Below are 17,183 nucleotides of genomic sequence, written 5' to 3'. Positions count from 1 at the left end.
GCACTTCCCGAGATGGGGGTGCGGAGTGGATCCATTTCCATTTGGCGGACGGGACACCTCCACCTCCCTGGGAGCCGCAGGGGCGGCCGCTTGGGGAGCTCAGGGATCCCCAGCGCCCGCACACGGGTCGGGGTCTTGCAGGCTGGCGCCGGGGACGCCGCGGCCTCAGCCTGGGGGCTCATTTACCAGAGAGACAGGAGCCGCTGCCAGGGCCTCCCCCAGAAATCCGCTGGGCTGAAAATGCAAAGAACCGAGACTTTGAGACGCTGCTGCCTTGCCTGGCCCCAAAGGCGGGATGCGTGGGACCTCCCCCCGGGCTGTGGGCCTCGGGCGACAGACACCCAACAGGGTCCTGTGCCCCTCAGCCCCACTCAGGCTGAGCTTGCAAGGTGCCCAGAGAGAGACTCTCCTCCAGGGAAGAGGGGACAGGAGAAACAGGAAAGGGAGAGAAGGGCAGGAGGGGAGAAAACCTGGCCGGGAAGGGCTGTGACAAAGAACACGCCCAGCATCAGTGATGGCCCGCACTCTGTATGCCGGAGGAGGCGCACCGTGGTGGCCAGCCCAAGGATCCCTGCCCTGTCCAGCGGCGGTGCAGGTGGCGGTGGAGCTGGTGGGTGACTCGGGAGGGGCCCCGGCTCCATCTGGCCTGTCAGTGGCCATGGCTGTGTCCGAGGTGGTTTTCTCAGCCACAGAGTAGGTGTGACCCCCCCAGGGGGACCTGTTCATGCAGAGCCCAGACACCATCCTGGGGGTGGCCCTGATTCATAGGCCAGCTCCCTCGGCCCCACCCCATCCCCATCTCCACCCGCAGACCAGGGACAGGGAAGAGGGCCGCTGTGGGCCTTATCTCCTGTTTACGATAAGGCTGTGCACGGTGGCTGTGCGGCCTGCGGGAGCCGCGCTGTGTGGGCCTCTGCCAAGAAACGTTTGCAGACAAGTGGGGTCAGGCCGCCGGGCCTCCTTCTGAGAATTGCTGGGCTTGCGGATTAGTGAGGCAGGACAGAGCCAAGCCCCAGTGGCCCCGAGCGGTTCCCGCTGCCGCACAGCCGGCCAACAGGTGTAGCGGCTGCCGAAATGCTGGAGGCCAGATGGAGGGCTCGCCTCGGGGTCTGCTGATGGGGAATGGGCTGCGGGGGCACCCTGGTGGGGCCACTCTGCTTCCTCTGGTTCCCAGGGCAGACATGGAGAAGGCAGGGGTTGGGTGGGCTCCGCCAACTGTCTGATAATCCCAGCTGTCCTCAATGTCTGGCCCCCAGTGGGAGGCTGGGGGAAGCTCCCCACAATGGGGGCAGGGCCAGGGGGCGGGGCACTCACCTGGAAGGGCAGGTCCATGGTGCCACTCCCGATCTGGTTCACGTTGGGCAGGGACCCACCATAGTACTGGCCTCGGCTGGGGCCCAGTTGCAGGTACTGGGATTTCTGGAGCTGGAGCTGCGAGAGAGAAGCCAGCAGCTGCGGGAGGGGTCACCTCCCAGGCTCACCTCAGAGTGCCAGCCCCAAAGGCACAAAAAGACCCAAGTGGTGGGATTGACAGCCTAAGTGCAGAAGTTTGCAGGACCTCATGACCCAGATGCTTAAGGAAACCAGGTGTCCCTCCACCAAAAATGGCAGAATCAGAAACCCGAGGTGCCGGGACGGCTCCCCAGGCGGGGCAATGCACCATGCAGAAACCCATGACCGTGAACCTGGGGAGCTGGCTGCCTTGCTGCTGATTCGGCCAGTCAGTGAATGAGCAAGAGAGGCACTGGCGGGCCTGCAGCCTGCCAAGGAGGCCCCTCACCAGCCCAGGGGAGCCATTTCTTATCACGGCCAGAGGCTGTGACTTGGCAGGCCAGGCGGCTTTCCACTGGCCTGAATCGGAGGAAGCTGTCTCAGAAGCGTGGTGATGGCCTTCAAAGCGTGGGACTTGTGATCCTGACGGCAGCCCACACAGAGCCAGGGCAGCCAAGTCAGTCCCCCAGACCCAGCTTGAGTTCTAGAGGGTCCTGAGCCCCATGTTCCTTCCTCATGGTCCCTCCCAGCCTCTTGGGGGCTGGGCCCAGCTGAGTGCCTTCATCTCGGCTGCATCCCTGCTTCCCACTCCCTGATGGCATCAGGGCACAGAACCAGGGGCCAGGAGCTCCCTGATGGGTCACACTGACTCTGAACAGGGCTGGAACCTGGCCTCCTCCCCTTCATGTGGCTGATGCTGATTTGCCAGTAACAGAGGCCCCTGACCCAGGTGGCACGACCCGAGGCCCTTGGGGATGCTGGTCCATGATGCCCGCCATGCAACTGGGGGAGGCAGCCACCATGAGGAGAGGCGGGGCTGGGCAGGCAGGAAGGAGGGGTGGTTGTCCACTCTGGCCCGGCAGGGGCGGTTGCTAGGGTGGACACTGTGTACACAACAAGGCCGACTCATTCCTTACAAACAGCTCCTGGCAGTGCGTGGAGAGCTGGCTGCCCCACCGCCCCAGCTTCCTAGAGGGCCCTGGACACCGGAGGCGGAAGTAAAGCCCGGGAACTGGCCACCTGCCCGGCTGAGCACCTCGCCCAGGTAAACAGCTGTTTCCTGTGAGCTGAAGTGGAGCCGATGGTAAGATTAACCTTGTGTGTTATTGGGTGGCTCTCGAGGGCCTAGGGGTCCGGCCCAGGGTCTGTGCTGGGAGCCCTTGGTGGCCGCTGGCCAGACACATACACAATGAACATCCACAGTGTCCCTCCCAGCAGTCACACCAGATGAAACAGGCCAGCTCTGGGCTGCAGCAGGGGGAGGGGGTGTAGGGTGGGGGTCCTACAGCTCCCACCCCACACCTACCTGGGCATAGGTCGCCTGTGGCCTCCCGTGACTTTCTCCACCCTCTTCTGTGTCCAAGTAGCATGACAGAAACCTGTGCTACATTCACCTCTCACTGACTGTATGGCCCTAAAGGCTGTGACCCCTCCTGGACCTGTGTCCCCGACCTAGAGTGAGTGCTACAGGCAGATGTGAGAGGGACACACGACGTGTGACACAGCAGGTACTCATGCCACATGTGCTTTCTACACGGGCTGAGCTGCCAGCTCCCAGGGGGCCAGACAACAGGGGCAAGAACTCCCTGAAGCAGCTTTGTTTACACTATGTCTCCAGGCCACAGGAAACCTGGGATGCGGGGACAATCTACAGGACTGGGGACACACAGAACTCTCATGGTTCCCAAGCCCCATCTCTGTCCAAACCTTGCCCACAATTCCCAGCTCCTGTCCACTTTGCTGGAGGCACTCAGGCTTCGGAGCACAGCCCCTGGGCCAGGAGTGGACACTGAGTGGGGACTCTGCTTTTCTTTTTTGTTGTTGTTGTTGTTGTTTGTTTGTTTGTTTGAGATGGAGTCTCGCTCTGTTGCCCAGGCTGGAGTGCAGTGGCGCCATCTTGGCTCACTACAACCTCCATCTCCCAGGCTCAAGTGATTCTCCTGCCTCAGCCTCCCAACTAGCTGAGACTACAGGCACCATGCCTGGCTAATTTTTTTTTTTTTTTTGTATTTCTAGTAGAGACAGAGTTTTTCACCATGTTGCTCAGGCTGGTCTCAAACTCCTGACCTCAAGTGATCCACCCGCCTCGGACTCCCAAAGTGTTGGGATTACAGGAATGAGCCACCGCGCCTGGCCTCTGCTCTTCTTTTGGGGAACCCCATGCTCATTCTTGGTTTTGCATGAGGAGTTGTACAGCAAAAGCGTTAAGCTGGCCCCAAGAGAGGTCTGGCCTTTGTCCCCAGCTCCTGGGAGGTGACCTGCAGGAGAATATCCTGCCTGATAAGAGTGTCATTGTATGCCTGAGGCCTTGGGCTATGGCAGAGTCTGCTCACACTGTGGTTTTAGGGTGGGAGTTTGGGCACATCAGCTTGACATCTGGAGGGACTAGAGACAGGTTGGCCATGAGGGTGGTCAGCCACGTCTACAGGACCAGCCCCCAGTACAGACCCTGGACATGCAGGCCAGGGGAGCTTCTGCGGCTGGCAGTGCTCCATGCTGGGAGAATTATGCACTGTTCACATGAGGGGCTGACTGGAGGTTCTGGCCTGGTTTCTCCTGGACCCTGCTCATCTGCCTCTTCCCTTGGGTGATTTTTTTTTTTTTTTTTAAGATGGAGTCTAGCTCTGTCATCCAGGCTGGAGTGCAGTGGCACTATCTCGGCTTACTGCAACCTCCACTTCCAGGGTTCAAGCGATTCTCTCACCTCAGCTTCCTGAGTAGCTGGGATTACAGGTATGCAACACCACACCCAGCTAATTTTTGTATTTTTAGTAGAGACGGAGTTTCACCACGTTGGCCAGGCTGTTCTTGAACCCCTGACCTCAAGAGATTCGCCCACCTCAGCCTCCCAAAATGCTGGGATTACAGGTGTGAGCCACCACACCCAGCCTCCCTTGGGTAATTTTAATGTGTCCTTTCGCTGCAATAAACCATAAGCATGAACAAAACGGCTTCTGGGGAGTCCTTCCAGTGAATTTTCTAGCCAGAGGGTGGGCACGGAGACTCCTGAGTCTGCAGGAGCTGACTTTCCTCCCCAGCCTGGCTGGAACCCCTGGGAGCAGGGTCCTCCTTTCTCTGGGGTCTCAGGGTGGTGGGACGCCAGCTTGGGCTCTGCCCCCACAGACCTCTGGCCTCAGCTGGAAGAACTGCCAGATGTCACTGCACTGCAGGCAACATCACAGCTTTTCTCATCGCCACATCACAGTCCCCTGCCCCCCACCATGCTGTGCTCCCCAAACCACTGAGACCCTGAGGACGAGCTCCGTGAACCCAGCAGCCAGCCCAGGGCCCGCTGCTCAGCAGCGCCTGCCGGCGGAATCCACAAGTGAACAAAGATGTGAGGGGGTGAATGAATGAATGAATGAACGCTGCTGCACCCCCTCCACAGCTGACTTCACAAGCCAGGTGACAGGCCTGTCTGGAGGCTGTACAAGCACTTAAGATTAAAACCCAGGAGGCCTTAGGCGGCAGCTTGGCCACCCCCTTCCTCAGCTGGCCCAGGCAACACAAGCCACCTCAAGGTGTAACCCTCACTTGGAGCCAGTGGCTAGCTCTGGAGGGAGCTCCTGGGATGCCACAGCAGCTCCAGCCTGCCCTACACAGAGGCTCGGGGCTGACCTGGGACTCAGGTGTCCCATCTCCACACCATCCCCATGGCTGTCAACAAGCGGGGCGACAGGTGAAACAGCTGAGGCCTGGAGAAGGCGTCCGGTAGGAGTCGGGAAAGCTGCAGCTCCCAGGGCGCCCCTCACTCATGGCCTGTGGGCCAGATAGATGGGCATCTGGTCCTGGCTGCCCGGCCATGAGAGTAGACCCCACTAGCAATTTGGAGGGCCCTGCTGAGGGTGGGTGGGCGCCCCATTAACCACGCTTTGCCTCCGGCCTCCCCAGCCTCACTCCCTCCAGCCGCCCAAGCCCCAAAGTGCCCCCAGCTTGTCCTTTCCCCACTGACCCCTCATGCAAGGCCTGACGGCCCCTCCTTAGAGGGGCATCCCCAACACCCCGGCTCAAGAAGCAGCCCCCCAAGTCACAATCGCACCAGCCTCTGGCTTTGTTGTTGTTGTTGTTGTTGTTTTGAGATGGAGTCTCCCTCTTGTTGCCCAGGCTGGAGTGCAATGGCGCGATCTCGGCTCACTGCAACCTCTACCTCCTGGGTTCAAGCGATTCTCCTGCCTCAGCCTCCTGAGTAGCTGGAATTACAGGCGTGCCACCACACTCGGACAATTTTTGTATTTTTAGTAGAGATGGGGTTTCGCCATGTTGGCCAGGCTGGTCTCAGACCCCTGACCTCAGGTGATCCGCCTGCCTCAGCCTCCCAAAGTGCTGGGATTACAGGAGTGAGCCACTGGGCCTGGCTCAGCTCTCCTTTCTCTTACAATTAAAGAGAAAGGCCCACCCTAATCCAGGACGGTCTCATCTGGAGGCCCTATTTCCAACTACAGTTGACCCTGAGACAACACGGGGATTGGGGAGCCGACCCTCATGTGGCCAAAAATCCAAGTATGATTTTTTTTCTTTTTATACTTTTTACTTCTGTTTATTTATTCATTTATTTATTTTGAGACAGGCTCTCACTCTGTCGCCCAGGCTGGAGGGCAATGGCACAATCACACCTCACTGCAGCCTTGGCTTCCCAGGATCAGGTGATCCTCCCATTTTGGCCTCCTGAGTATCTGGGGCCACAGGCACAAACCACCATGCCTGGCTAATTTTTAACTTTTGTAGAGATGGAGTCTCACTATGTTGACCAGCTGGTCTCCAACTCCTGCCTTCAAGCAGTCCTCCCACCTCAGCTTCCCAAAGTGCTGGGATTAGAGGCATGAGCCACCGTGCCCCAGTCCAGTATAACTTCTGACTCCTCCAACACTTAACTAATAGCCTACTGTTGACTGGAAGCCTCACTGATAATATGAGTCAATTAAGACAGATTTGGTATGTTATACGTATTACATACTGTATTCTTACAATAAAGCTAAAGAAAAGAAAATGATACTAAGAAAATCATTAAGGAAGAGAAAATGTTTGCTATTTGTGAAGTGGAAGAGGATTATCCCAAAGGTCTTTGTCCTCACCGTCCTTCACGTAGAGCTGGCTGAGGAGGAGGAAAAGGGAGGAGGAGGAGGAGGAGGAGGAGGAGGAGGAGGAGCAGCAGCAGCAGGAGGAGGGCGGCGGCTTGGTCTTGCTGTCTCAGGCATGACAGAGGCGGGAGAGAATCCACGTATGAGTAGACATGCGTGGCTCAAAACCATTGATTCAGGAGTCAACTGTAAGGTCACCTTCCCAGGTTCCAGGAGTGAGAGTGTGGACGTATCTTTTTGTGGGACATGATTCACCCCTCTACAGGGCTTTTGAGGGTGTACCAGTACATGCCACTCTCCAGATGGGAAAACTGAGGCCCCACATGCCTGAAACTTAACCCCTGCATGACCAGCATGACTGAAGTCACATGGCCCCTCCTGGGACAAGTGTTACTGAAGCCACCCGATCTCAGATGAGAGCTTGCCAGCATCAGTGGAGGCACGTGGGAGGCAGATGTGGACCCAGAAGCTCTGACACTACCAAGCTGACCGCAGGGACCCCCGCTCCTGATACAGCCTGCGCCGGGACCCCCTCACACAAAGTCCTACCCCCCCACCTGACCCCTCTATAGAGCCCTTCGTAAAGGTGGCTTCTCAGGCCTCCGCTGACCCTCGCCCCTTGCTGACAGGACCCTCGCCCTGGAGAACGCCCACCTCTGCCTCTGTCTGTGCCCACGTCCACACTCCTGCTGAGTCTATGCCCCCTGCCCCGCCCAGGAAGCGTCCACAGGGCTGGATGGAGCAGGAGCCCCTAGGTAGGGGAATGGAGGCCGGGTGGCCCCAGTGTAATGCGCCTGTGGCTACTTCTCCAGGATGTGGAGAGATGTTTGGGCAGCACCCAGTCTCCCAGGAATTCTGCACAGGGCACAGCGACACCCCCACCTGCCGGCCCTTCCTGGGGCTCGCTCTGCAGACCGGCCAGCCTTGGTCACGCCCAGAAGCAACTGCCATGGCAACCGGCCAACCTTCTAATGAGATTGAGGGAAGCAGGCGGGCTGATGGCTGAGCTCGGCCCTGCAAAGCCATGGCAGACCCAGGGCCTCCCTGTGGGGGGGCCAGGGAGGGAAGCGCTGTCTGTGCCAGTCAGGCCTCAGTTTCCCCCCCTCTCCACCTCTAGGCTTCAAAGTCTAGTCTCTACTCTCCATGACCATAGGCTCCAGCTCACATGCTTCCTCCCGGAGCCACCAGTCGCTACCTCCGGGCCTTTGCACGGGTGCTGCCTGTACCAGAAGGCTCTTCCCCCTGGGGCCACCGCTGCCCAGCACTGAGCCTCCTCCAAGGGGCCGCCCTCTGCACAGCCCCTCCCGACAGTCCAGATGGGGAAACTGAGGCTCAAGAAAGCACAGAGACTGCCTGAGAGCAGAGGCAGCATGCACCTCAGCCTGAGGCATGGCCCTACAAGAGGAAGGTGGGGAGTGAACACTTTCTCCAGCCCAGCGAATGCACAGGATGTACCTGGATCCTGGATCCTGGGAGCTGACCAGGACCCCGGGGATTCGCACCCCTTGACCCTGCAGCCCCATAACTCAGGGCTTCCCAAGATGGAGTTCTGGGAAGGCTGATGAAGGCAGAGGGACCCTGGAATGGGGAAGGAGGCCTGGGCCTTGGAGGGATCTCCAAGCGTCCCAGCAGCCGCAGGTGGGGATGTGTGCCGACTTGAAGGACACCCCCACAGGGCAAGAGCCTTCATCCTCTCATGTCCACGCTGGCTGGAACCCCTGCTGCTGGCGTGAAGCCCAGCTGGGTCAACAGCTGAGAACCAACCAAGGCTCAGGCACCCACCCGCTCAGCCAGCCCGGCTCCCGCCCCACCACGGCAGTGTCCCCACCTCCCCTGCCAGACTCAAGGCAAGAGTCTGCCCAGCACTGGGCATGGTTCTAGGTTCAGTGGACATGGCAGCCAGCCAGCCAGATGGGCACTGCTCACATGAGCCCACAGCCCAGAGCGGGCAGCAAGCATTAGATCTCCAGGCAAGTGGTGACTGTGGGAGCTTCAGCCTGAGCCACTGTGCGGCCGTGGACTGGCAGAGACACAGCACTGGGGAGCCTTGCAGGGGAGGAGGAACAGCAGGTACCAAGGCCCAGGACTGGGAGCTCATAGGGTCTGAGATGGGCCACCAAGGGTGAAATACGGTCATCGAGGGAACGGAAGCTTCTGGAGCCACTTACCGTCAACAGCCAGAGCAGGACTCTTCCCCTAAGGGCTCCAGGCCTCTACCGTGAGGCCTCACCTGCCCATGCTGCCCAGAGCCGGCCCCACAGCCCTGTCATCGCCCCCGCCCCAGCACTCCCAGGGGACATGCCATCTGCTCCCTGCAGTTGAGACCTCGGCTTCAAAACGAGGCCTACAGGAGCTGGCGCGCGCCTCGATCCAGTGCCATGCTCAGGATCCCCCGCTCCCCGGGGGCTCCCCTTGTCACTGCCCTGGATCAAGCAGAACAAAGGAGGTGAACACCCTCCAGGCCAGCTTTTAACCAGATGCACCAGCAGGGACGGCATCCCCAATGCCAGGAGGGGCTGATGCCAGTGTGAGAAGGGAGACAGGGACAAGAGCCCTCAGGCCTCTGCCCAGCCCTGGGGCATCCAAGTCTCTGACAGGTACCCCCAAAGCTCCAAGTGATGTCGGAGGCTGCAGCAAAGCCTTCTGCCCCTGACTTGTGGACATAGAACTTCCCATGTCTGACCCTCAAGCCTCCTCCTGTGCTCCTCCAAGGGCCCAGCAAAGAGCCCCAGATCTCACGCATTTTGCCCAGATGCCCGTCGCCATCACCTGTGCGTGTTGTGGGGGAGGATTTTCTGCCCGGATGCCTCGCCATAGGGGTAAGGGATGCATGCCCGGCATCCCCTGACCGATTCATTCTCCCAGAGGCCGGGGCTGGGTAATGGCCGCAGGGTACACCGGGAATGTGGGAGCTGCTGCCCACCTCCAGGCACTGGGTCCTAGGGGAACAGGAGAGGCTAGTGACTGAGGGGATCACCTGCTGTGTAGCAGGAGCTGCCAGCCCTGACGGACCCTCCCCAGGGTGTTGCCACTGCCCACCTCTGGAAACTGTGTGTGTGGGAACACAGCTTGGAGCAACAAGGCCACAGCCTGAGACTGACGTCCCGCATCTCTTTTCTTTCTTTTATTTGCGACAGGGTCTTTGTCTGTGGCCCAGGCTGGAGTACAGCGGCACGATCAGGGCTCACTGCAGCCTCCTGGGCTCAAACAATCCTCCCATCTCAGCCTCCTAAGTAGCTGGGAGTAGTGGTGTGCACCACCATGGCCTTTTTTTTTTTTTTTTTTTTCTGTAGAGACAGGGTCCCCCATGTTGTCCAGGCTGGCCTCAAGCAATCCTCCTGCCTTGGCCCCCAAAGTGCTGGGATGACAGGTGTAAGCCACTGTGCCCGGCCCACCATTGGTTTCTCTCTGTGGCCTGTTTCTTTCTATTTTTTTTTAATCTTTTACATGAAAAATATACTTTCAAAAAAGCTGCAATAAAATCCACATAAAAAATTTACCATGATCTTGTTTGAAAGTGAATGATTCAGAGGCGTTTAGTACACTGTCAACCATCACCTCTGTCTGGTTCTAGAACATTTCAATCACTCCATAAAGAAACCCCATCCCCATCAGCAGTCACTCCCCATTCCCCTCCCCCAGCCCCTGGCAGCCACTAATCCGTTTCCTGTCTCTGTGGATTTATCTGTTCTGGACTTTTTTTTTTTGAGACGGAGTCTCACTCTTGTCACCCAGGCTGCAGTGGAGTGGCGCGATCTTGACTCACTGCAACCTCCACCTCCCGGGGTCAAGCGATTCTCAGCCTCCCAAGTAGCTGGGATTACAGGCACGCGCCACCATGCCCGGCGAATTTTTGTATTTTTAGTAGAGATGGGGTTTCACCATGTTGGCCAGACTGGTCTTGAACTCTTGACCTCAAGTGATCCGCTCACCTTGGCCTCCCAAAGTGCTGGGATTACAGGCAGGAGCCACCGCGCCCAGCCAGCCCCTCTGTTTTCTTACAGGAGTTTTACACTTCTAGCTCTTGCATTTAGGTCTTTGGCCCATTCTGAGTTCATTCTGGCTGTCATCTTTGTTTTTGCCTCAGTCCCTCCATGCCGTGGGTCCCCACGTTTACTGAGGGCCTGATGAGAAGAGCTGAGCTGACCCCTCGCTGCATGGCTGGTCCACCAGAGTTCCTCAGTAAACATCTGCCGAGCTTGGGAAGCGATAGGGAATGATGATGAGAGCATCACGGGCACGTGGATTCCAGGCTGAGTCTCCTGGGCCCTGGAGACACTCCCCTGCTGCCTCCTTGCTCCCTCCACTCATGTAAATACAGAACCACATACACAAACACCAGGCCTGCCTCGGAATGCCTTTTATCAGGCATGGTTGCTGCTGCCAAATTTCCAGACCCAGCTGAACAGAGGGTCTGCCGTGAGCACGTTTTGTTTCTCTTGTAGGTGGCGGCTGGGACGTGTGAAGGGTCCCTCGGGGGCTGAGCGCACACAGCTGGTTCACAGGGGCCTCCCTCCCCACAAAAGAGACTCCAGCCCTGCCAGCTGGCCAAGCGCCCACCCTGTGTGGGGCCTTGCAGCAGTCCTAAGAGCAGGGAGACACAGCTGTACCCTTATTTTGCAAGCTGGTAAATTGAGGCACTAAGGGAAGACAGGAGGGGCCTCAGTTACAATCCAGGCTCTTTCCCCAGCCGGGAGGGCTGTCTCTTGTCATCTTTTTTTTTTTTTTTTTAAGAGACAGGTCTTGCCCTATTGCCCAGGCTGGAGTGCAGTGGAGTGAACACAGCTCACTGCAGCCTCCATCTTCTGGATTCAAATGATCCTCCTGCCTCAGCCTCCCGAGTAGTTGGGACTATAGGTGCCCGCCACCACGCTCAGCTAAGTTTTTTATTTTCAGAGATGGGGTCTTCCTATGTTGCCCAGGCTGGTCTTGAACTCCTGGCCTCAGGTGATCCTCCTGCCTGGCCTCCCAAAGTGCTGGAATTACAGGTGTGAGCCACCACACCCGGCCTCCTGTCGTTATTCTGAAAGGCTTCTGGAGTATCCCCAGGTTTAAAGCTCTCTTTTCCTTCCCCCAGAGGCAAACCCCAACTCCCCACTGGCGGCACTCAAGGCCCTCCTCCGCCTTTTGCCGCTGGGCCCTGCACCCACGAAGCCCTTGTCTGGAACCTTCCACAACAGTTCCCATTCATCATCTGGGACTCAGTTCAAGCACTACCTCCCCAGGAAGCCCTGCCAGACCCCCAATCCCTGCATCCAAAATAATCCTCTGTCTTAGCAGCCCAGGCTGCCATGATAAAATACCAAAGACCAAGCAGCTTAAATGACAGAAATGTCTTCCTCTGGACAGAATGCCTTCCTTCTGGAGGCTGGAAGTCCAAGATCAGGGCCCAGCAGTACCCAGACCAGGTTCCAGGTACAGCGCCTTTCCTGGCCCTGGGGGGCCAACCTTCTGAGTCCTCGAATGGCCTCTCCCAGCTGTGTGTGCTTAGAGATCTCTCTTCTTCTTCTTACAAGGCCTCCAATCCTAGAGATCGGGACCCCCCCTTTATGGCCTGATTTAACCTTAACTACCTCCTAACAGCCCCACCTCCAAATACAGCCTCGCTGGGGGTGAAGGCTTCAACTTGTGAGTTTGTGGGAGACAGAATTCAGTCTGTGGCACCTGCTCACAAATAAGCCGCCTGCCTGTGTCTTTCTGCAGGCCAACATGCCCTGCCCCTGGGGGCCCAGCATCACCCCCAGGAATTACAGGAACTGTCCATAGACAGGTGTATCTGAAACTGGGCAGCCCAGAATCGCCCCACATCCCAAGTCATCAGGGGGCAACCACAGGCAGCCAAACCCAGGTGAAGCCCACGGAGCCCAGGACTCTCCCTGCAGGAGCCCCCGGGGTGCAGGGTGGGTGAGGAGAGGGGGTTCCTGGGTCGGGCTCCAGTGTGCGCTAGCCCTAAAGGGCCAAGTGTCTGTGGTACAAAGGTGACCAGCAGTGCCTTCCCCCCACCCCCCGGGGCAGCCAGGCAGCCGAGGTGTGACGAGCAGGAAGCTGTGGGCGGTGTTTCTGTAATGAGTCTCCCGAAGATAAGCAATGTGCCTGCTCGGTGGGGTTCACGGGCTGGGGACGCACGGGGGCTAGCGGGGGGCCTGCCGTCCAGCTGGAGGCAGCGTAAGGTAGCAGGAGCAGCCCAGAGTTCAAGGCCAGGCAGCCCAGGATGAATCGGGTCCTGTGTTAGTTAGATGGACTCACAGCTCCCCTGAAACTCATGTCCACCAAAACCTCGGAACGTGACCTTATTTGAAAAGAGAGAGTTTCTGCAGATGTAATTAGTGCGGGATCTTGAAATGAGATCATCCTGGAATTAAGGAGGTCCCTGCATCCAATGACTGGTGCCCCCATGAGAGGGGAGGACAGAGACACTGAGGAAAGTGGGCCAAGCGGCAATAAAGGCAGAGATTGGGGTGCCGCGTCTACAAGTCAAGAGCCTGCCGAGGATCGCTGGGCCACCAGGAGCTGGAAAGGGGCCTGAGACTGGCTCTCCCTCATGGCCTCAGGAGGAACCAGCCACGCTGACTCCTTGATCTTAGGCTTCTGGCCTTCAGAGATGAGAGACAAGACATTTCTATTGTCTTAAGCCACCTGATTCGTGGTGCTTTGCTATGGCAGCCTAAGAAAATTAGCCCAGGCTGAGCACATTGGCACACACCTGTAGTCCCAGCAACACGGGAGGCAGAGGCAGGACTGTTTGAGTCCAGGAGGTGGAGGGTGCTGTGAGCCAAGATTGTACCACTCACTGCACTCCAACCTGGGTGACAGCGAGACACTGTCTCTTAAAAAAGGGAAGGAGGGAAGGAGGGAGGGAGGGAGGGAAGGATACTCAGCCCCGGAACTGTGGAGGGCCTGGGACAAGCCCTTCCCTCTCCAAGCTCCCTCTGGACATGGGACTCAACTAAGGCCACGACTCGGGGCACACCAGGAGGAGACAGCCACAGGGGCCACTGGCGGCTTCTGGGCTGGTCCCCAGGAGTAGGGGGACCAAGGGGGGCACCACTGGCTGAAGAGTAGGGTCAATAAGGGCCCAGAGGGGGCAGGGATCCTGAGACTAGGGAGTTGGGAGGGGTGGTTACAGGAACCGTCCAGGATGAAGGATGAGGTAGGCAGCGGGTCGGGCGGCAGGAACTGCAGGGGTGGGAGTGGAGGCTGGACACAGGGAGCAGAGACCAGGCCAGGCCAGCTCTCATGGTAGTCACTGCAGAGGGACGGGGAGGGTGCAGATGAAGCCCAAACCAGGACAGCACAAGGAGCGGCGAACGCCCAGCCGGTGACTCCACGGCAGGGCTGTAGGGCGTAGGGGGGCCCCAGTACACTGGGAGAAGGGCCCATCCTGAAGACACGCCTACCCGGAAGGCCCTGTGAATGTGACCCCGACTCCACCCCAAAGTCCAGGGGCTGCACCAGGTAGCGTGTGAAGCAGGGGGGCTCGGTGTTCACTAGGCGCCCCCTGCCTGGGACATGCCCCAGCAGATCCAGGGGAGGCAGGAGGGACCCTGAGTGAGGAGCTGGTGATGTGCTTCGTGGGATCTACACACGGCAAAAAGCCCTTACCTCGTATGGGCTGCTGAGGCCCTCAGGAGAGCCCATCCCCACCAACGCCACCAGCAGGGCCAGCTGAAGGTGCAGGCCACCTTCTCAGGGTAAGCCAGCAGAAGCCACGGCCGGCCTTGGACAGGACATAAGCACAGGATGGCTGGCACCCAGCACCATCCCACCTCGATCTGTGTGGGGAGCTGCATGGCTAAGTGCACTTGCTGCTGGGCAGTGGCCCCTGGGTGGGGTGTGGCAGACCCCGGCACCAGTGCGTGACCCCACCATAATCACTGAGGCCCAGGCAGGAGTCACAGCTCCTGGTTTCACAGGCAACCCCAGGAATCTGCCACAGGCTCCAGCAGGGCCAAGAACGAGGATAAGGAGTGTGGACACCACCTCTGGGGGAGGCCACAGGGCTGCGGGGCTGGGAACTGAAGGGGCTTCCAAGCAAATGAAACTGAACCAACTTATTATTATTATTATTCTTTTAAAGATGGGGTCTTGCTGTGTCACCCAGACTGGAGTGCAGTGGTGTAATCATGGCTCACTGCAGCCTCAACCTTCCAGGCTCAAGCAATCCTGCCACCTCAACTTCCCCAGTAGCTGGGACTACAGCGGCAGGCCAACACGCTTAGCCAATTTATTTTTAGTAGAGACGCGGTCTCCCTATGTTGCCCAGGCTGGTCGCAAACTCCTGAGCTCCAATGATCCTCCTGCCTCGGCCTCCCACAGTGCTAGGATTACAGACATGAGCCACCACACCCAGCCTGAACCAACTTCTTTTTTTTTTTCTTTTTTTTTTTTGAGACGGAGTCTCGCTCTGTTGCCCAGGCTAGAGTGCAGTGGCGCGATCTCAGCTCACTGCAAGCTCCGCCTCTCGGGTTCACGCCATTCTCCCACCTCAGCCCCCTGAGTAGCTGGGACTACAGGTGCCCGCCGCCACGCCCGGCTAATTTTTTTGTATTTTTAGTAGAGACAGGGTTTTACCACGTTAGCCAGGATGGTCTCGATCTCCTGACCTCGTGATCCGCCCACCTCGGCCTCCCAAAGTGCTGGGATTACAGGCGTGAGCCACCGCGCCCGGCCAGCCTGAACCAACTTCTAAAGAAAATAAGGCGGGCAGGTGCAGTGGCTCACGCCTGTAATCCCAGCACTTTGGGAGGCCAAGGGAGGTGGATCACCTGAGGTCAGGAGTTCGAGACCAGCCTGGCCAACATGGTGGAACCCTGTCTCTACTAAAAATACAAGAATTAGCCAGACATGATGGCAGGCACCTGTAATGCCAGGTACTTGGGAGGCTGAGGCAGGAGAATCACTTGAACTCGGGAGGTAGAGGATGCAGTGAGCTGAGATCGTGCTACTGCACTCCAGCCTGGGCGACAGAGCAAGACTCTGTCTCAAAAAAAAAAAAAAAGGCCAGGTGAGGTGGCTCACACCTGTAATCCCAGAACTTTGGGAGGTCTTTGGGAGGTCAAGGTGGGCAGATCACTTGAGGTCAGGAGTTCTAGACCAGCCTGGCCAACATGATGAAACTCCATCTCTACTAAAAATACAAAATTAGTTAGGTGTGGTGGCACATGCCTGTAATCCCAGCTACTCAGGAGGCTGAGGCGGGGGAATCACTTGAAACCAGGAGGCAGAGGTTACAGTGAGCCAAGATTGCACTATTGCACTCCAGCCTGGGCCACAAGAGGGAAACTCCATCTCCAAAAAAATTTAAAAAAGAGGATAAGGCACGGAGAACTTCCCCGGAGCTGCTCTGTGATGTTACGACTGCTTTTTCAAGTGACTTGGTGTCAGGAATGAATGAAATCGGGATCTCTGATACTTTTAAGCCCAAGCCCATTGTCCTGGTTTTGCTTACCCACAATGCATCCTGGGCAGCGATTGAAGCTGAAGAGGCCTGGGAATAAAGTTTCAAATGAGGCTAATGTACAATTCTTCACCTAGTAACATAAGGGGGTGGAGAGGCAGAGATGGGCCAGGACGGGACATTCTCCCAACCTCTGTGCAACCTCACCAGGAGGGCCAGGACACCAGGGGAGGGGTCACTTGTCCTGACCCCAGAGTCCCCCTTGGTCCATCCCCAACTCTTGGGCATGATATCAGTCTCCTGAGGCTGCTGTAACAAATAAGCACAAACCAGGTGGCTGACACAACAGAGATGTTTCCCGCACAGCTCTGGAGGCTCTGAAAGTAAGGTGGAGGCCAGGCACGGTGGCTCACGCCTGTAATCCCAGCGCTTTGGGAGGCTGAGGTGGGTGGATCACCTGAGGTCATGAGTTCGAGATCAGCCTGGCCAACATGGTGAAACCCCATCTCTACTAAAAATACAAAAGAAAATTATCTGGGCATGGTGACGGGCGCCTGTAATCCCAGCTACTCAGGAGGCTGAGGCAGGAGAACTTCCTGAACCTGGGAGGCAGAGGTGGCAGTGAGCCGAGATTGTGCCACTGCACTTCAGCCTGGGCAACATAGTGAGACTCCATCTCAAAAAATAAAAATAAAATAAAAGCAAGGTGGCCTCTCTCCCAGCTGTTGCGGCTGCTGGCCATCCTTAGCACTTCTTGGCTTGTAGACGGATCGCCTCATTCTTTGCTTCTGTCTGCTTGTGTCCTTTTCCCTTTCTTCTTCTTCTTCTTTTTTTTTTTTTTTTTGAGACAGAGTCTTGCTCTGTCACCCAGGCTGGAGTGCAGTGGCGTGATCTCGGCTCACTGCAACCTCCACCTCCCAGGTTTAAGCGATTCTCCTGCCTCAGCCTCCCACATAGCTGGGACTACCGATGCGTGCCACCATACCCAACTAATTTTTTGTATTTTTAGTAGAGATAGAGTTTCACTGTGTTAGCCAGGATGGTCTCGATCTCCTGACCTCGTGACCTGCCTGCCTCGGCCTACCAAAGTGCTGGGATTACACGCGTGAACCACCGTGCCTGACCTTGTCCTTTTCCTTTTCTGTCCCTGTGCCTCTGTTTTGCCTTGTTTGTTTGAGACAGGGTCTCACTCTGTCACCCAGGCTGGAGTGCAGCAG

The 17,183-nt window shown here is 57.5% G+C and overlaps 1 protein-coding gene across 6 annotated transcripts in view; it reads right to left on the bottom strand.

Moving 5' to 3' along the window:
* Window positions 1-17,183, bottom strand: part of CRTC1 (CREB regulated transcription coactivator 1) — a 99,348-nt gene that overhangs the window by 38,053 nt on the left and 44,112 nt on the right. For 3 of the 6 annotated variants that reach the window (XM_024351529.3, XM_024351530.3, XM_016935539.4), the window contains exons 2-3: window positions 1,315-1,431; window positions 187-234 (exon numbers count right to left, since the gene is read on the bottom strand). In XM_024351529.3, the coding sequence (XP_024207297.1) occupies window positions 187-234; window positions 1,315-1,431 (165 nt within the window). The remainder of the gene's footprint in view (window positions 1-186; window positions 235-1,314; window positions 1,432-17,183) is intronic. The other 3 variants (XM_024351528.2, XM_024351531.3, XM_054673527.2) reach the window with 1 other exon arrangement.

The sequence above is a fragment of the Pan troglodytes genome, chromosome 20 (genome assembly GCF_028858775.2).
Source record: "Pan troglodytes isolate AG18354 chromosome 20, NHGRI_mPanTro3-v2.0_pri, whole genome shotgun sequence".
NCBI lineage: Eukaryota > Metazoa > Chordata > Mammalia > Primates > Hominidae > Pan > Pan troglodytes.
This window is presented reverse-complemented; position numbering and strand designations above follow the sequence as displayed.